Source organism: Oncorhynchus kisutch, linkage group LG5 (genome assembly GCF_002021735.2).
Source record: "Oncorhynchus kisutch isolate 150728-3 linkage group LG5, Okis_V2, whole genome shotgun sequence".
NCBI lineage: Eukaryota > Metazoa > Chordata > Actinopteri > Salmoniformes > Salmonidae > Oncorhynchus > Oncorhynchus kisutch.
Genome location: NC_034178.2, coordinates 29202998 through 29224085, shown reverse-complemented (window position 1 = coordinate 29224085; position 21088 = coordinate 29202998). Strand labels below are relative to the sequence as shown.

Sequence of the window (21088 nt, the reverse complement as noted above, 5' to 3'; positions counted from 1 at the left end):
AAAAATATAAAAAGTAAAGTTCAGATACCCCCCAAAATATTTAAGTAGTACTTTCAAGTATTTTTACTTAAGTACTTTACACCACTGGATGTTTTTATCCTTTGGTTTAGTTTTGAGCAATTCCTCTCTTGGTTTTTGAGATATTTTCAGAATTGCAGCATCAAGAGTTTTGTCCTTTTTTGCCTCTCATTTTCATTTATCTGTCATTTTCTTAGCATTGCTGTCAAAATATGATTGGTGGCTACAGATTTGTTTAACCCTGCATAACTGGCTATATGGTCAACCATTCTTGGGGGGAAGGGGATGCATACTATCCGCACGTAGCAGGGTATTGCGGTCTGTGGGCTTTGTGTATAAGTCTGTATGTATAAAGCACCATTCTCTTTGATGATCCATAGTTTATTTTTCTCTCATCAGTCTGCATGGTGAATTTGAGATATTTTATAGCTTCTTTTCAGTGGAATGGACTACCAGGAGTTGTTCGCGGTTAATGGGCTACCACCACTTTTCATCCTCATAATCCTTATTTCCAGCACCAAACTGTGAAAATGGCGCATATCTGTGATTTGTCATAAAAAATATAAGATCCTAAAAAATGCTTCTCTGTGACATCACAGTGTCTGGTAGAACCTTTTAACACTATATTTCTGTAGAAATGCACCGTTTTCACATATGTAGACACTGGTTTGGTGCTGAAAATGCATATGAGGTTGAAAAGTGGTGGAGTTGCCCTATAACTTGTGAGAATTTTTCATTCTTTATTTACCTGTAATGCACACCTGTCCTCAGCTACAGGCAATTTGGAATGCAGTTGGATAAAAAAATGATCTGTTTGTAGAGGAGCATGATAAAAAGTTGCCTGTCACTGCTGTCACACACCATCTTCATTCTCTTTAGGCAATCTGAACATCCATCCATCAATGTGCTGTTGTGCCTCTAACTCTTTCTGCAGTAACTAAGTTGTCTGGGACTTGAAGACTTGTTACTATACTACTATGACTACGGATAAGGCTGAATTAATTGTAGTAATAATGAGTGAGAAAGTTACAGAGGCATAAGTATCATATCCCCCCAAAAATGCTAACCACCCCTGTTATTGTAATGGTGAGAGGTTAGCATGTCTTGGGGATATTTGTGCGTCTGTAACTTTCTCACGGACTATGTACACCCGATATGGATGAAAATACCCTCAATTTAAAGCTGACAGTCTGCACTTTAACCTCATAGCCATTGTATCATTTCAAATCCAAAGTGCTGGAGTACAGGGGCCAAAACACAACACTGCAAACCTATGCTTTACCTCCTGTATGCCACATCCTCATGTATATTCATTTGCTGGGTGCTTATATTAGTCCCATTTCAACACATGCACAAGTGTGTATTAATATGCATGTGAATTGGAAATATATATTTAGCATATCCCAACTTTCCCTGAGATAATATCGGAGAGTGGGACCACAGCCAGGGTCTGCCATTACCAACGGCGACCCTGGAGCAATAAGGGTTGCTCGAGTTCATATCGACAGATGTTTCACCTCGTCTGCTCGGGATTCGAACTAAAGCAACCCAACACTCTAACCGCTAGCAAGGCTACCTGATTTTGATAATAAGATTGACATATTTGCATAAATGCTTTGGCTGAGTTAACTGATTGGGTTTGTCAGGGGTCATAGGGCCATGATGTTGATTAAAAATAAATCCTGCATGGAACATATATCCATAAATAAGTCATTGCAATTATGAGCTGTGAATTACCCAATGTATTTTTGTTGTTGTATTGTCCTCTACCACCACAAAAGGAACCAGTGCAAAATTTGACATTGTCCTTTTAAGAAAACCGAGAAATAGTTTGGAATGACGTCTACTGCGCACTGAGGCCGGGGACACAGACCGTGGCGGAGTGGAGCGAGCGAGAAACGGTGAGTGTAAAAAGGCTAACTTTATTTTTGCTAACAGGGCTGTCAAAAAGCCACCACATGTTTGGCCAAACAATCTGAGATAAATTAGAGAGGAATGCGTGGCACGGTGAATATGTTGCATTTAGCAACTGAGATTAGGAATTTGCACTCACTAAAAACTGCACTCCCATTTTTAAGTCAAGGCCAGGCGGAAGGGCAGGTAACGTTAGCTAGCTAAAAACAGTCTACATTTTGTTGGATAGGGTAGATAACAAACTTAGAATGTATTTTAATATAACTATCCCAAATATGTGCATGCTGGTTTATGTTTTGTATTGTGTGTGGAGGCTCAGGAATGCATGCAGTTAGCTAGCTACGTTAGTTCGTGAAGTCGACCAATCAGTCGCGTGCTAGTTTGCTAACTATTAGCGTGGTACCTAACAAGCTAGCTAGTGAACTGGCATGGGCATTTTTTATTAGTTTTAAATCTACTTGAATGTGCTACTACACAAGTGTAGTCGTTACTCTATTTAGCTGTAACGTTATTCAGTTGAGCTAATCAAGCTCGGTTGTTAGCTAGTTGACCTGGGTCAACTGATAGTTAGCAAGAGAATTGAGCTAGCTGTCGGTTGTTAGCGGTGATGATTTAGCTAGCGGTGTTTGTATGCTCGGGGTTTGTTAGCTAGCTGGACAGGGTGCAAGGTGTAACGTTAGCTAGTTAACAGTAGTGCGCCAAATCATTAGTCTGGGACTGGATACCAGTCTCCTTAGCTAACATGCCACTCATGTCATTTGGCAACTAGGCTACCAAATCATAGTACAGTCACAATAATATTTAGGTTGACATGGTGGATGTCTGTTCTTCTGATGAATACCGAACAAAAATATGACCGCAGCATGCTACAATTTCAAAGATTTTACTGAGTTACGGTTCACAGAAGGAAATCAGTCAATTGAAATAGATTAGGACCTAATGAATCTATCGATTTCACATGACTGGGAGTACAGATAAACATCTGTTGGTCACAGATAACCTGTCAGTATCTGGTGTGACCACTGTTTGCCTCATGGGGCGTGAAACATCTTCACAGAGTTGATCAGGCTGTTGATTGTGGCCTGTGGAATGTTGTCCCACTCCTCTTCAAATGGCTGTGCTAAATTGCTGGATATCAAATGTTATTTGTCACATGCGTGGAATAAAACAGGTGTAAGACCTTACCGTGAAGTGCTTACGTACAAGCCCTTAACCAAACATGCAGTTCAATAAATAGTTAAGAAAATATTAACTAAATAAACACAAGTAAAAAGTAACACGAGAAATTGATAACAATAACGAGGCAATATACCGAGTCAATGTGCGGGGGTATGGGTTAGTTGAGGTCATTTGTACATGTAGGTCGGGGTAAGGGGACAATGCATAGATAATAAGCAGCGTGTCGCAGCAGTGTAAAAACAAGGGGGGTCAATGTAAATAGTCCGGGTGGCCATTTGATTAATTGTTCAGCAGTCTTATGGCTTGTGGGTAGAAGCTGTTAACGAGCCTTTTGGACCTGGACTTGGCACTCCGGTATTTCTTGCCATGCGGTAGCAGAGAGAACAGGCTGTGACTGGGGTCTATAACTATTTTTTGGGGCCTTCCTCTGGCATGCCTAGTGCAGTGGTTCTTAAACGTTTTATAGTCCCGTACCCCTTCCAACATTCAACCTGCAGCTGCTTAACCCCTCTAGCACCAGGGTCAGCACACTCTCAAATGTTGTTTTTTTGCCATCATTGTAAGCCTGCCACACACACTATACAACACTTTTATTATACTTAAGAATGAATGAGTTGTTGTCACAACCTGGCTAGTGGGAACTGACAGAACTCTTATAGGACCAGGGCACAAATAATAATACATGTTCTTTATTTAGTAATCTTACATATAAAACCTTATTATTCACAATTTTTGAATAACAAACTCCACAGGTTAATGAGAAGGGTGTGCTTGAAAGGATGTGCATAACTCTGCAATGTTGTATTGGAGAGAGTCTGTCTTAAATCATTTTCCACACAGTCTGTGCCTGTATTTAGTTTTCATGCTAGTGAGGGCCGAGAATCCACTCTCACGTTGGTATGTGGTTGCAAAGGGCATCCGTGTCTTAACCACGCAATTTGCCAAGGCAGGATACTCTGAGCCCAATCCAGAAATCTGGTAGTGGAGGTGGATTAAATAAAATAAAATTTTCACAGAACTGCTTGTTTCAATTTCGATGAGGCTCTCTTGTTCAGATATCGTTAAGTGGACTGGAGGCAGGGCATGAAAGGGATAACGAATCCAGTTGTTTTTGTTGTCGTTCCGGGAAAGTACTTGTGTAATTGCGCACCCAGCTTGCTCAGGTGCTTCGCTATATCACATTTGACATTGTCCGTAAGCATGAGTTCATTTGCACACACAAAATCATACAATGATGGAAAGACCTGTGTGTTGTCCTTGTTAATGCAGACAGAGAAGAGCCCCAACTTAGCCTCAATTTTGTCCCACATGTTGAATGTAGTTGCAGAGAGTCTCTGTAATCCTAGATTCAGATCATTCAGGCGAGGAAAAAACATCACCCAAATAGGCCAGTCATGAGAAATTCGTCAACATGCCAGCGGTCAGACAAGTGAAAATTATGGTCGGTAAAGAACTTTAAGCTTGTCTCTCAATTTAAAAACTTGTCAATATTTTGTCCATAGATAACCAGTGCAATTCTGTATGTTGTAATAGCGTTACATGGTCGCTACTAGTGTACCCAAGTGGCGTCAGGAGCAACCGCTTGCATACCATTCCAATATGTCTCCCTGTCATGGCTTTTGCGCCATAAATACAGATACCAACACATCTTGACCACAAGTCCATTTGATATCACAAAGCTGTCCAGTACTTAAAAAATATCCTGTCCTGGTTTCCAGTGGTTTGCAGAAGAGGATGTCTTCCTTAATTGACCCCCCATGAACCTAACAGACATATAACAGGAGCTGTGCCAGGCCCGCCACGTCTGTTGACTCATTCGGCTGTTAACGCATAGAATTCACTGGCTTGTATATGAAGCAATAATTGTTTCAAAACATCTCCTGCCATGTCACTGATGTGTCGTGAAACAGTGCAGGTGTAGCACTGCTGGTCATAGCAGTACTACCAGTAGAGCTGGTATGCGTGTCTATGGATGCGGGCCTTACTTTTTTAAAACCATTTGAACGGATGAGCAGCAGCTACGTTTGACTACATACGGACCTTTAGTGGAATTCCAGAGAGAGAGTAACAGTTAATGTGATTGGATGTGAATTATTTTATACCATAACCTCACCTCCACCATGAGGCACTCTGTTACAACGTTTACAACGCTAGCCTACACAACGCTATATGTGGTTTGCGGTTGTGAGGCCGGTTGGACTTGCTGCCAAATTCTCTAAAACTATGGTAGACATTAACATTAAATTAAATCGTAACAGCTGTGGCATTGTTTGACCACTGCACATGTTAGTGGCCTTTAATTGCCCTCAGCACAAGGTGCAACTGTGTAATGCTCATGCTATTTAATCAGCATTTTGGTATGCCACACATCAGGTCAATGGATTCTCTTGGCAAAGGAGAAATGGTCACTTAAGACTCTAATGTTAGGAGCGTGGCACTGGCAGGAATTAACATTATAGCACTGACTGGATGTGTGATTAAATATTAGTTGCTCATTTCAAACATTCAGTTGCTAGCTAGGCATCCATGTGTTTGACAGCTTTCAGACTAGTCCCCTCAACTAAGCCAGCCTCTCTTACATTTCACATAAATTGAACATGAACCATTAAATGCTTTATTTTTTTACAGTACTAGGCCTGGTATGCAGTACTATACTGGTATGCACCATACACCAAAAGGTTTTTGCCCCTGGGAGATAAAGCATGCATCACTGTCATCCTGTGGCCTGAATCTGCAAACATTAGGATAAGATCTAGGCTTTAACTTAACTTAACCGGCTTACTTCCCTCTCCTCAGAAGTTTCCAAGTCAACATTGCAGTTTGTCCTGAACAGGAACAGAGAGTGAAAAGCTATTTTGATGTTTCTTTCCGTTCTGACTTCTCAGACCGTAACCCAATTTCACTTCTGTTTTTTTCTCTATTAACATCTACACAAATTTGAATTGACTTGTTTCCAGTCCTAAACAATGTGGTTGTGAACATAATTTGAATGACTACTGTGTGAAGGGAAGTCAACGAAGAGAGATGTGGATTTTAGGGATTTTGTAGGATTAGTGTTGCTGACTAGTCGACTCAACGCTCGAGAATAGGCCTACTCCAATTGATGAGGCAAAAGACAGGGCTGATGCCGTAACTTTCCTAATTAACGCCACACCTAATTTTTAGCATTGGAATGAATGACCATCCACATGACTAAATTGGAATGAGAAAGTGAGAAACGAATGGGCTCATGATTATGAGTACTACTGGTAGCCCAGGAAACCGGATGTGTGGTGTCACAGCTCACCGTTAATTTAACGCCACATGTGGTGTTCTCAAATCCGTATCAGCAGTTCTTCGTTTTTTTCCCCCCCGCTTGGGCTGCCTCTGATTCAACTGTCAAGTCATGACGTTTACATCCACCAGTTGCTACAGCCTTGGTTAAATACAATGACTTACTTGCCCAAAGTTTAGAGTGGAGGTGGCCCTTAGCCTCAACATCAACCCTAAAACCTCTAGGCCTGCTATGAGCCAGAAAAGTCACCACATTAGTTAGTAGCCTAGATGGAGGACATATGTTTCTATGTTCTGATGGCAGATTTTCATTTATGGATTTCAATGGGGCTCTTCTTAATAAAAAATCTAATTGAAGGGCCCGTTTGGAATTATGCAAATAAACTGTAGCTCATAAAAGGATAATTTAGATTCTGTTCTTCTGACCTTATGATTTTGTGTTTTTCCCCCCTGTCATTTCCTGATATCTTAGTTGGGGGATTTCTGAGGTGAAGTTGTTTGCGTAATAACGGAAGACATGAAACATAATCTCACCAATTTGAAAAGTATTACTTTGAGTACATTAAGCACCTTTTCGCGCACTCTTAAATCCTGAACCACAAGTGGTTGACTCAAACTGTATTCAGTGCCTGCTTTGCCAGCAGAGGATGAGGGCAGCATAATGACAATTTCTATAATTAATATGCAAGTGCAAAGTGAGGCCTTGCATGATGGGAGTGTGGTTTCCACTGGCAACACTGGTCTGGAGAGATATAGGAACCTGCCTATCAAATGTGGTGCTGAGTCAGGGCCAGGCGCAGTGACTGCTCACTATCATTGTCAACTGATTAGTAAATTCTCCTCACAATACTCCAAATAGCCTGCTGAAGTCTGAAGCTTGCTAAATGTCAGAGCACTGATCTGCTACTAAGGTATGAATATTTACTAAATGTCAACTGTTGTGTCCATTCATAATCCATATAGTGTTTAGATTTTTGTCTAATTTGTGACTCGGCTAAGAGGGGAGCACACTGAAGTCTCTCGCTCTTTCTCAGCAACTCTTCTTCCCAGTTTAAGCCTTACATGGAAACATACCTCTGTCCATAGAGAGTGAGTTATATGGCGCTGATGTCATGGTTTCAGTGTGTTTGTGGTGCGTGGCTCACTCTCCTTATTTGTTAGTTACTACGGGGGAAAATACTTAAGCTATTTGTTTTGTGGGGAGAGATATTGAGGAACGACTGGGGGGGGTTGAGGTTCAGTTAAATAATTTCCTTACATGGCCTTGTGCTTGAAAGCGTGCCGTGCACGTAACGCAGTTAATGGACTGCCGTAGAGAGCACTGTGAACGTTTCTGAGTTGTAAGGGGCTCAGTCAGAGAATGCATCATTACTGGAGCAGGCTTTCTCAGGATAGTCACATCAATTCAAAAGTAGTTGTAGTTTACATCACACTTTTTAAAGTTGTTTTTCATACATCATTTGAAGTGAAAAGTGTATTACGCTACCAGTGACATTAAATCCGCACCAGCATGCATCAACACTTATAATACTAATACCTAAGTCTCTGGACTTTACTGTCCTCCTCTACCTTTGCAGTTTTCACTTGTCATGGATTACAGTTTTCACAGCTCATGACTTGTGGAACAAAAGTTCCACTGACAGGTAGACTTTCTTCTCAAAGTGCATAGACAAGTGGGAGTGTGTACTTTCCCTTGCTTCTAAAAATAAATAAATAACTCCTGTATGATGAGGATTAGTCTCTTCACCATAAATTATTCATTGGTCTCATATCCCATGAGGCTGTCTGTCTCTTGTGACTTTAGTCAGGAGCTAACGGTCTCTGTAGGAGGTGTTCCTGAGTATTTAGCCCTAGAGGGCATGTTGTCAATGGAAGGACACCACAAATCCCAAATGGACGGCATTGTGGTTGTTTCTTAATTGTCTTGCGTTAACAACAAGATGGCAGGGCCCCAGACTAACATTTTCCCCCCCGGTGACAGTGGTGCCACAAAGTTTTTCAGTTGTTGGCACCAGCCGATGACATGGTAGCTTTATTATTTTATTTTCATGTTGTGATTCAACTGTTATACTGATATATTTTATTGTTTAATAGGGCTCCAGAATGTTCTGATAAATGTAATGTCCCAAAAAAGGTTGCAGTTGTAGACTACCACACAATGAGGCCTATGTAATGTGCCTAATTATTTTGCGCACTACGTATCTCAAAGCCATATCAAATATCTTGGTTGTAAAATGTTTGCTATTGAGCACAAAATTGAGAGTTGAAAAAAAATCTAAACTATACTTACCGAAAGCTGAGAACCTCCTTTCTTCAACTGTGACAATGTGTTAGCTGTGTTTTTTTCTCCCCCGGCAAAGGAGAGCGGCTCACTCAACAAAGCAGCAGGCCCCAGCGAAACAGGGGCGGGCAGACACTTTCATGAGGATAATGTACTTTACGGTTTGAGCAAATAATGGTTTAGCCTTCAAAAAAAAAAAAAAGTGACTGAGTTAGCTGACCATGTAGAATGTGCAACTCGTACCGACCCAACCAATTAAACATTTCCCTCGCGCAGCCATGTCAGTCGCTAAATGCGACTAAATGGTCTGTCTTTAGCCCTTTTTTGTATACCGCAGCAGAAAGCTGGGCCTACAGGTTGACCCATTGGGCAAGCCCATGTGCTGCATGCCAATGGATTTCAGTTTCTGTATTCATAGACTGAGTCTGACATGGTGTGCTGCATGCATGACAGCCAGATGGTTGTCCTAGGAGCAGGCGGCCAAACCCAAACTTCTCCCTTCACACCCACAGCTGGTTTGTGTTAGCTAGAGGATGGGGTCATAAACTCCTCCTGACCTGTTCCACTGGAGCTCTGCTTATGGGTGTTGCCATTGTTATGCCGCGACTTGTCCCAACCATACTACGATCTTATTGGGAGAGAACTGATATTTCTGTTTTTACAATTCTCTCTTTTTCTCCTGCCTGTGCAGACTGTTGGGCTGTCCCGTGAAGAGATCCTGCCATGCGTGAATACAAGCTAGTGGTGCTAGGCTCGGGAGGCGTGGGCAAATCCGCTCTGGTGAGTATTTCACTGGAGGTGGGCCATCTACATTTTTGTAATTTAGCAGATGCTCTTATCCAGAGTGACTGACAGTAGTGCTTGCATAAATCTTCATAATTTTTCGTGCTGTCCCCTGGTGGGAATTGAACCGACAACCCTGGCGTCGCAAGCGCCATGCTCTACCAGCTGAGCCGCACGTGACCATCTCGGCTTAGTCCAGATGCCTGTCTTATGTACCAACTAGCACAAGCCAGGGTTATGCAAATGCAGGCCTCAAGATCCACAGCACCATCCTTGAATATTCCTGTGTTGTGAGTTGTTGATCTGACTTGTTTTTGTGGCCCATGTTCTCTCTTACAGACAGTCCAGTTTGTACAGGGAATCTTTGTGGAAAAATATGACCCAACAATAGAAGACTCCTACAGAAAGGTACGTGTCCCGTAAGGGGGGAATTGCCAGGGAATAAGCTGATTGCTTTCAGCTGGTCTGTGGGTCAACAACCTGTTGTGCTCTTTCTTTCTCACCCTCTTGTTTTTTTTTCTCCACTGCAGCAAGTGGAGGTAGATGGACAGCAATGCATGCTTGAAATCCTCGACACAGCCGGCACAGTAAGTTAATGTTGCTCAGCTCCACAACTCTGTTATCCAGGCTAAACCCTGAGTGTATATTTCTTTAAAGACATGCTCCAGTACTTTGGTGACTAAGAAAATATTTTTTAACCCCCCCCCCATGTAGTTCATATATGCATAATCTATGAGCAGTCAATGAGCTTTAGCCCCTCACATTTGAGTGACAGCTAGCAAGAGGCCTGCCCAGCATTATCCAATAAGGTTGCAGGGCGGACTCCAACGGCTCAATGGGCACCGCAGAGAGAGGGAGTGAAAGCAATGACGTTGTGCAAATATCTGCACCTATGTACGACAATTTCAGGGACCCTTTTTGCCCATGAGTGCTACTTTCAGAACTACTGGCTAAAAAGTATTTAAAAGTACCAGAATCTCTTTAAATTATTTGCTGGGCTTCCAAGGCTAATATTGAAGTGCCTTGGGCCTCCACTGACAAGTCAATTGAGCTGTGATGTCTAGCAGCAACATAATGCATGTATTAAGTAGAACTCTTTTGGGGGGTGGATCATGAAATTGATCAGGGGAATAGAGGTCTTATTAACTATGACATCAGAACTCATGATACTTCTTTCCCCTGCCTGTCTTACAGGAGCAGTTCACTGCAATGAGAGATCTGTACATGAAGAACGGTCAGGGCTTTGCCCTGGTGTACTCCATCACAGCACAGTCCACGTTCAATGACCTGCAGGACCTTAGGGAACAGATCCTGAGAGTGAAGGACACCGAAGATGTGAGTAGCTACCTTGGATTATAACTAGACCACATGATCAGGGAAAACTCCTGGCCCTAGTTAAAACCAACCATTATTTGCCACAGCACTATATAACATTTACCCATGATCATGAGCTAGTCTTTGCGGTGTGATGACAACTGAGCTCATGCAGCAAGAATGAGAGAAGGAAATATTATTACAACCCCTCCACATTAACCACGGTCCCATTTCTTGGCACTCCCTCCTTGTGTTTGGAGTATCGGAGTGACACTTCATAGTCCCCTGGCCTCAACAGATACTCACTCAGCAGGATGATGCCCTTTTTTGGTGATCTGTGTAACACCCTTTCCTCTCAAGCTTTCTCTTTCCTGTACTCTCCCTTTCTGTGTGGGTGGGGCTAATGTCTCCGGGTGCCAATAAATCCCCTGTACTTTGTTATGACTGGCAAAAAAAATTAGGCACTTGTCGGTTACTCGTTGTTTCCCAGCTGGCTTGTGGTCCGTGTGGTCTGGCCCGAGGTGGGTGATTTCCGACAGGGATGATTTCTACCGAAAGTCCCTAGTCATCAGAAACACTGGATGGGCCGGGGAGACCGTTTTTTAAATTTTATTTTTAAGGCAGTTCAGATTAGAAAGCCATTGCATGATGGAGGTTAGGGATCGATTGTAGGATCACTGGCTGTCAACAGGGAAGAAGGCCCGTTCCATCCCTTTGCTCAGTGTTTTCTCTCGAAATACTCCCAAGACTCAACACTTGTGCATATCTGCCAACTACCGTACTGCAGCTCTCTGTGGTAGCTATCATTCTACTGACGATTTAAGCTTTTCGCCCTGTTTCTTTCATTGCCCCTTGTAGGAATGCATGACCAACGGAAATGCTTTGTGTGTTCCCCCCCCCCAAAAGAAGGGATGGCTTGAATTTGGGCAGGCCAGTGCTGCTCAGCCATTTCCATTCCAAGTGCTTGATGGGAATGCCACACACCATTTACTACTACAGTGTTGAAGAATGTGGAGACGGCGGAGAGGGCTCATGGTCTAGCCAGGCTCGATTTTTAAAGACACTATGTCCATACGGAACACACAGGCTACAAAACAGAACCCACACGGCAAGGCTCTGAATAGGTGCTCAGAATATTAGTCCCACTATATAATACACTTTGAGGGTTTTTGGTAGGATTCCTTTCAAGCTACAATGTGTTACAATGTAACATTTCAGATTGTGCAAATGCAAGTGTTTAACTCCGTAGACAATTTTACCAGAGAGAACCTGGACACCAAAGCCCATTTCCTTGAATGGCAACCAGGAGACCCATAAGGTGGTGAATGAAGTGATGGGACTAGTATCGGCTTTTCTCATGTAACATTTTTTTTTCCCCTTCCATCACACGACTAGCTTACACAAGAGGTCTTGTGACTCCTGCTGTCTAAGTCCTCGTCTGTTCAGCTGGAGTAGTAGGTTAATGCCTGACTTGTGATTTCGCCATGTGTACGTCTCGGTGTGGCTCATGGACACAGGCTTAACTTCCCCTCCCTGCGTTCCTCCATGTTGCTGACTGGGGATGTTCTACAGCTACTTTCTTCCCTATCTCGTGTTAGCTAGCCTGGAAATGCATACCTCCGGTTCTACTCTGACTTTAGGGCAACCGTCGTTCAACGGCCCTGTCCTAAGGGTTTGTTTGGATTTGACACTTCACGGAGCTACTGCCATGGAGCTAGGCCAAACTGCTTCCTGTCGTCTGCCCTTACAGCCCTGTGAGAGAGTGCACTTGCCCCGAATATGGTGAAGTTGCCCCCAGACACTGTTCTGAGGTCAGTTTTACTTTCCCGCATCATCTGCCCCCCCTAATGGTTAAAGTTAAGCTCTGCGGAGGAGAAGTTGATCCCAGATCTGTGTTTTTGGGCAACTTTTACACAGAGCTGCTGTTTATAGACTTTTCAGTAAGGCATCAAAGTAGGGAGAGATTAGGGAACTCAACCCAGCATCCTTTATTCTCTCTCTGATCTCACCTTGGTATTATGTACTGCTCCCCGGACACACACGCAGTCTGCCATGGTTTCATTCCATGGAGCAGCTGGAGCATGGAATGCAATGCAAACAGAGGGAAGCAGGCAGGAAGCCGATTTCTATCCTGCGTGGGCGGGGCTGCCATTGTTTCTACTAACTCCCTAAACAGCCAGAACACACTGTCAGGATGGGTGTGACAGACCCACACACATACACCTTGTATTGATTAGGGATGGGAATTGCCAGGTAGCTCACGTTTGGTCCCGGTGATATTATTACCATATTATTACCATACTTCTAGTTGAAGTCGGAAGTTTACATACACCTTAGCCAAATACATTTAAACTCAGTTTTTCACAATTCCTGACATTTAATCCTAGTAAAAATTCCCTGTCTTAGGTCAGTTAGGTCAACACTTTAGTTTAATAATGTAAAATGTCAGAATAATAGTAGATAATTATTTCAGCTTTTATTTCTTTCATTACATTCCCAGTGGGTCAGAAGTTTACATACACTCAATTAGTATTTAGTAGCATTGCCTTTAAATTGTTTAACTTGGGTCAAATGTTTCAGGTACCCTTCCACAAGCTTCCCACAGTAAGTTGGCCCATTCCTCCTGACAGAGCTTGTGTAACTGAGTCAGGTTTGAAGGCCTCCTTGCTCGCACACGCTTTTTCAGTTCTGCCCACACATGTTCTATAGGATTGAGGTTAGGGCTTTGTGATGGCCACTCCAATACCTTGACTTTGTTGTCCTTAAGCCATTTTGCCACAACTTTGTAAGAATGCTTGGGGTCATTGTCCATTTGGAAGACCCATTTGCAACCAAGCTTTAACTTCCTGACTGATGTCTTGAGATGTTGCTTCAATATACCCACATTTTCCCCCCTCATGATGGCATCTATTTTGTGAAGTGCAGCAGTCCCTCCTGCAGCAAATCACCCCCACAACATGATGCTGCAACACCCGTGATTCACTGTTGGGATGGTGTTCTTCGGCTTGCAAGCCTCCCCCCTTTTCCTCCAAACATAACCATGGTCATTATGGCCAAACAGTTCTATTTTTGTTTCATCAGACCAGAGGACATTTCTCCAAAAAGTATGATCTTTGTCCCCATGTGCAGTTGCAGACCGTAGTCTGGCTCTTTTTTTATGGCGGTTTTGGAGCAGTGGCTTCTTCCTTGCTGAGCGGCCTTTCAGGTTATGTTGATATAGGACTTGTTTTACTGTGAATATAGATACTTTTGTACCTGTTTCCTCCAGCACCTTCACAAGGTCCTTTGCAGGTGCTTTGGATTGATTTGCACATTTCGCACCAGGGTATGTTCATCTCTAGGAGACAGAAGGCGTCTCCTTCCTGAGCGGTATGACGGATGCATGGTCCCATGGTGTTTATACTTGCGTACTATTGTTTGTACAGATGAACGTGGTAACTTCAGGCATTTGGAAATTGCTCCCAAGGATGAACCAGACTTGTGGAGGTCTTCAAAAAAAAAATTCTGAGGTCTTTGCTGATGTCTTTAGATTTTCCCATGATGTCAAGCAAAGAGGTACACCTCCAATTGACCCAAATTATGTCAATTAGCCTATCAGAAGCTTCTAAAGCCATGACATCATTTTCTGGAGTTGTCCAAGCTGTTTAAAGGCACAGTCAATTTAGTGTATGTAAACTTCTGACCCACCGGAATTGTGATACAGTGAAATAATCTGTCTGTAAACAACTGTTGGAAAAATTACTTGTGTCATGCACAAAGTAGATGTCCTAACCGACTTGCCAAAGCTATAGTTTGTTAACAAGAAATTTGTGGAGTGGTTGAAAAACAAGTTTTAATGACTCCAACGTGTGTGTGTAAACCTGACTTCTATATGTATTGCGATTTGATGTTCCAAACATATTGTTCACTATATGTCCGTCAGAGAGACAAGATGGAGCATGAGAACATTTGTTTTGTTCCGTCATGGAAATAGTGTTTGGCTCACTATTTTTAATCAAGCAAAAGGATGAGAAATACTGGAGTTTTGGTGCTGCCCCCACTTTAATTTTTTTATTTAACCTTTATTTAACTAGGCAAGTCAGTTAATAAGAACAAATTCTTATTTACAATGATGGCCTAGGAACAGTGGGTTAACTGCCTTCTCCAGGGGCAGAACTGCACATCCGTGTCCGGATGGAGTCAAAGTATCGATTTCCTAATATTGAATTGTGTAACTAGATTTTTCAACCATAATTTTTTTCTTTGGTCCCGGTGAAATGTTTTAACATTTTTGATGTTATCCCTCATCCATGTCCTGTTCTCTTCTCTCCCAGGTGCCGATGATCCTGGTGGGGAATAAGTGTGACCTGGAGGATGAGCGGGTGGTGGGCAAGGAGCAGGGTCAGAACCTGGCCAGACAGTGGAACCACTGTGCCTTTTTAGAGTCCTCCGCAAAGTCAAAGATCAACGTCCTCGACGTGAGTACTGACAATCAAACTGCTGACTAGTGATATGAATTATGACACTTAACAGTTTGGATTTATATGGTTAACTATGCCTTTTTATGTGTCAAAGCACTTAGCAATGGTTTTGTGTTTGCAGATCTTCTATGACTTGGTCAGACAGATAAATAGGAAAACGCCTGTGGAAAAGAAGAAAGCGAAAAAGAAATCAAACTGTGTCTTGCTCTAAAGGCCCCTCCCCTCCACCCCACCCTGCAGCAGCTCTGAGCCAGGTGAGTAGGTGACTAACGACACGGGTAGACTCTAATTACCTGACTGGTACACCTTAACCTTTATTACTGGACCTACGAGGAGCACAACATTCTTCTCAACTCACAATATGCCCCTGCAACTTGGGATTTAATTTATAGTTATTAATACATGCTTTATTTTTTATTTTTTTAATGGCCACGACTACTATTCTGTCAGTTGATTTTTCTCGTCATTTGATGGAATCGATAGGGCCTGAGAGCATTCATGGAACGTTGACTGCTCACTGTCATTAACTTAGGGTAGACTGCTCCCTGGACAGTAGACTGTGCCATCTGCTGGTAGTGGGGATGTGCATATTTCCCTTTTTAAGGCGACACAATACAGGAATGATTCCTTTTTAAGTTTGAAACGGTTCTGTGTGATTTGTTTTGATTAAGCAACGAATCAATGCAATATGATTTAATGGACTAACATTTGTTGCATAAACACTACTTTCCATTTTAAGTTCAAATCTTTTGCTGATGGCGCTCATGAGCTGGGCCTCTCTGAGCCAAATGTAGGCACCTGAGCTGAGCCATAAGGGATGCATCTACCACCCCACCACCACTATCAAATGAGTTGATTCTGCTATTTCAACTACACCTGTGTATAAAATCGAGCACACAGCCATGCGATCTCCATAGACAAACATTGGCAGTAGAATAGCTCAACTGAGAAATTGGTAGGCTACACAAGCTCACAGAACGGGACCGTCATGTGCTGAAGAACGTAAAAAAGCGCCTGTCCTCGGCAGAGCAGCCGCACACAAGCCTAAGATCACCATGCGCAATGCCAAACGTCGGCTGGAGTGGTGTAAAGCTCGCCCCCCCCCCCCCCCCCCCCATCGAATTCAGGACCAGTGGAAATGCGTTCTGATGCATCACGCTTCCCCATCTGGCAGTCTGATGGACAAATCTGGGTTTGGTGGATGCCAGCAGATGCTACCTGCCCAGCTGCGTAGTGCCGCTGTAAAGTCTGGTGGAGGAATAAGGGTTTGGGGCTGTTTCATGGTTTGGGCTAGGTCCCTTGGTTTCATTAGTTCAATTCTTGATGCTGTGCTTCCTACTTAGTAGCAACAGTTTGGGGTTAGGCCCTTTCCTGTTTCAGCATGACAATGCCCCCGTGCACAAAGCGAGATCCATAGAGAAATGGTTTGTCGAGATCAATGTGGGAGAACATGACTGGCCTGCACAGAGCCCTGACCTCAACCCCATCAAACACCTTTGGGATGAATTGGAACGCTGACTGCGAGCCAGGCCTAATTGCCCAACATTAGTGCCTGACCTCACTAATGCTTTTGTGGATGAATGGAAGCAAGTCCCCGCAGCAATGTTCCAACATCTAGTGGAAAGGCTTCCCAGAAGAATGGAGGCTGTTATAGCAGCAAAGGGGGGGGACCAAATCCATATTAATGCCCATGATTTTGGAATGAGATTTAAGACTTTTGATCATGTAGTGTATATATGAGCATAGCTTTGGTTTTCCCCCCCCTCATCTCAAAATTGAATGGGTTTGGACTATTTACGGAGTGAGTTTATTTTCTGTCATATAAAAATGACCACAAACACTGATTGTTTATAACAAAACAAAACTACCAAAACTATTTCTGATGATGAACCTGAACAAAAATCTATTGTACAGCAGGTATAGCAAGATACGTTGTCCCAGATTTCTTACTTTAATTCTGGTAAAATAACAGTGCATGATAACAATAACCTAGAAAATGACATAGGCTTTATTAGTTGAGTGACAACCTAAATTCGCTCAAGCCATTTTTGCATTTGAATGCTGAACATCCCGTGCAGATGTGCAAGATCAGGAACAGGCTGCCTACCTTGTGTTGATCAGTGCATGAAGCTGGTCACGGTGCACAGTTTTTCCAGGCTACTGATATTGCCTGAGATTGTTCGGCATGTAGATCAATGATTATGAACAGTGACACTAAAGGAGTGGATGCATCCGGTATTTTCGGAAGGTATAAAGAATATAATTTGAGAAATATTAGTGAACCGTTGAAATTTCTGACCCATGCATACATTTGGATCGGTTTGAGGTCTGCGGACCGACGCACTCACTACTTACGCATTTGAATCGGGGACCCATGCATATCAGTGAATCGTTACATCCCTAGCTGATAGTCATGTGCATGTGGACAGTTACACCAGACTATCTCATTCTTCACCAGGTTTATAGGGTAGTTAATCTGTTGCTCAATAGAGTCCTACAGTGAGGGGCCTAAGTCCAGCAGCCCCCAGGCAGTCTGTCTCCGGTCGGCTACGCCACCAAGAGCACTGGGCTGTCACTAACGGGATTACAGACCCACCGTTTTAGACTAGTGGAGCAGCCAGACTAGGATGGACGGGGGAACAGCAGGGGTGGGGTCAGGCGGAGGTGTCATAACCTAGGGGTCAAACAGGGAAATGGTTCCAATTGTTTTTCCACCCTTCATTTTTCCCATAGTGGATTTTAGAAACACTTCAAGTTAGGGCTGTGTTTTGTGTAGGCTTACCCTGGCGTGACATTTTGATAACCATGTCAATCTCTCTAGGACAAGGTAACTTTATTATCAATATATTCAGCTCTATTTACACTCAGATTAGAAAATTCTATTAACATAAAAGTAGGCATCATGCAAGGCTACAAATCCCTGCATCTCCTCCGTCATCTGTAGCTGACACCTTTGCTCACAGTTACTGTCAATTTAAAACTTGCACAAGATGGCTCACAATTGTCAATTTTAAAGTTTTACCAAGTTAATAATTACTACATTTAGCTAACATTTTGATATTTATTCCAGAGATTCTTACCTTTGCCTCTACTCGGCAGTCTTGTCCAGATCGTGGCATTTGTAGTTGTTAGCTGCATTAGCAGCTAATTAGCATTTCATTTTTGGTGGGTGAATACAGGGGAATATATTGATAAGTTACATTGTCCTAGAGGGATTTACACTGCTGTCAAAACATCGCGCCAGGGTAAGCCTACACGGAACACCGCCCTTATTTTAACGCTTTCTAAAATCCCCTATGGGAAAAATGAATGGTGGGGAAATGATTGGAACTATTTCCCTGTTTGATCTCTACATTTATTGGGTATTATGACTCCTACTGTGGTACTCTATATGGCGAGGTCTTCTCCTGACTCCACATAGCCCTTCTGCCACTTTTCCTATACCTGTCGTCCCTTCAATTCTGAATGGTTAGGGCGGTTGTCCCCATGCCCCTCTACTCACTGTATTACATGGCCAAGCTTCTTTCCCAAGCTTGCCTTGCCTACACAGGAATTAAATCATCAACATGTATCGATCACATCTTTACAAATGCTGCAGAAATGTGCTTAAAAGCAGTATCCAAATCCATAGGATGTGTAGTGATCATAATATAGTAGCCATATCTTGGAAAACCAAAGTTCCAAAGGCTGGGCCTAATATAGTGTGTAGGAGGTCCTACAAGAAGTTTTGTAGTGATTTCATATGTCGATGATGTAAAGAATATTTGCTGGTCTCTGGGGTGTAATGTGGAGCAACCAGATGCTGAACTTGACGTGTTTATGAAACTTATTCCAGTTACTAACTGGATTGTAAACTTTCATGGTCAAAACATATTGATGCAGTAGTAGCTAAGATGGGGAGAGGTCTGTCCATAATAAAGCGATGCTCTGCCTTAACACTGTCAACAAGGCAGGTCCTACAGGCCCTGGTTTTGTTGCACCTTGACTACTGTTCAGTTGTGTGGTCAGGTGCCACAACAGGGCAGCGCGGCTGGGCCTTGGATGTACACACAGGGCTAATATTAATAATATGCATGTCAATCTCTCCTGGCTCAAAGTGGAGGAGAGTGACTTCATCACTCATTTTATTTATGAGCAATATTGACATGTTGAATGCAAGACATGCCACAAGGGGTCTCATCAGTCCCCAAGTCCAGAACAGACTATGGGAGGCACACTACTACATAGAGCCATGATTACATGGAACTCTATTCCACAACAAGTAACTGACGCAAACAGTAAAATTTAGATTTGAGGGGGAAAAAACAGATAATAAACACCTTATGGAACAGCGGGGACTGTGAAGTAACACATATTTGCATACACACACACAATAACATACCCACTATACATGCACTTTGATTTACTACTGTAGATTTTTGGTGGAGTAGGGGCCTGAGGGCGCACAGTGTGTTGTGAATGTATTGTAATGTTTTTAACATTGTATAAACTGCCTTAATTCTGCTGGACCCCAGGAAGAGTAGCTGCAGCAAATGGGGATCCATAATAAATACAAATATACACACTGATGGAGGGCAGAAAAATGCACTCCAACTGGCCAACAGAGGGCAGCACTTGTTCATTGATATATTATAGGACAGTCCTTTGAATGAAATCACGTTTTATACCTTCCGTTAATCTTTGCCCCCCTTCCTCTCCCCTCTCTCCACCTATAGAATGCTGTAATGAAGAACTGTTGCCCAGATTGGACCGTGCCAGCATTCCCCCGCCCCCTCCCCATCAGCCATAAACGGTGAGGACACAAACAGCTGACCGCTGATTCGCTAGTATCAAAGCAGGACACAATGAGAGAGACGACTTGTTTCTATCTCACTCAGACTCCTCTCTGATCCGACATCGGTGAACCCTGAAGGACAATCTTCATTCCCCACATCCTGAACCACCATGAACTCTGAAAGTCTCTGAAATGGGAACGTGTCCATGGTCCGGTCGACCGAAAGCCCCACTCCTCCTTTTGAGAGTGTAAAAGCGATTACCTACTAAGAAAGATAACTTCACTTCAGTATTTTACATCTTTGCAATATAGTGTATTTGGAGACATGGAAGTTGACTTCAGTTGTATGATTATAAATATCTTCAGACAGCATGACCACATCTGTTATTAAGTGTAAATGTTTTCAAGTGTGAATTTTTTTATAGCCATACACCTATTTCTCCATGCCAGTCATGTCAATGGTGGTAGATCAAGGTCCGTATATGTATTTTGGTTTCCCCTACATCCATGGACTTTCTCTTCTGCAAATATCTCTGATGTGACTTAATTTTATACTCAGTCACTGGGATATCATAGTTCCCATAATATATTCAAATGCCATTTTTTTGCATAATAATGCTTCAGAAAAATGGGTATTTTATAGAAGAAATATGCGGGGAAATAAGGATTGATTTCTGTCTCTTGAAGCTGAAATATATACTAAACCAACTCTAATAATGCTTCTTGTGTTTTTCTGTCAAATGATGTTCCAGCTTTTATGGATTAAATTTTAGTACATTTTCAGTATTTTGGTCATTGTATTTTGTGGATTTAACTCGTCTGACTTCATAATCGTACAGTATCATGTACAACTAACCCTATGATAATCCGAGCTAAAATTGGATGGGTACCCAGTGGAATGTCGTTCCACCACCAAGTAGGAGGAAACCGACGCACGGTGGCAATTTAATACAAAGCTATACACTACCGTTCAAAAGTTTGGGGTTACTTAGAAATGTCCTTATTTTATAAAGAAAATTACATTTTTGGTCCATTAAATTATGTAAAATTGATCAGAAATACAGTGTAGACATTGTTAGTGTTGTAAAGGAC

The 21088-nt window shown here is 42.6% G+C and overlaps 1 protein-coding gene across 2 annotated transcripts; it reads left to right on the top strand.

Moving 5' to 3' along the window:
- Positions 1-1523: 1523 nt before the first annotated feature.
- On the top strand, positions 1524-20782 carry LOC109890855 (ras-related protein Rap-1A). 2 transcript variants are annotated; one of them, XM_020482927.2, is made up of 8 exons: positions 1524-1919; positions 9357-9445; positions 9788-9856; positions 9979-10035; positions 10643-10783; positions 15076-15219; positions 15344-15476; positions 19938-20782. In XM_020482927.2, exons 2-7 carry the CDS (start codon positions 9389-9391, stop codon positions 15431-15433), a joined length of 558 nt encoding a protein of 185 aa, XP_020338516.1. In that variant the 5' UTR covers positions 1524-1919; positions 9357-9388; the 3' UTR covers positions 15434-15476; positions 19938-20782. The 2 variants fall into 2 exon arrangements, with proteins under 2 accessions (XP_020338516.1, XP_020338518.1); XM_020482929.2 differs by lacking the exon at positions 1524-1919 and adding an exon at positions 7171-7295.
- Positions 20783-21088: the final 306 nt, after the last annotated feature.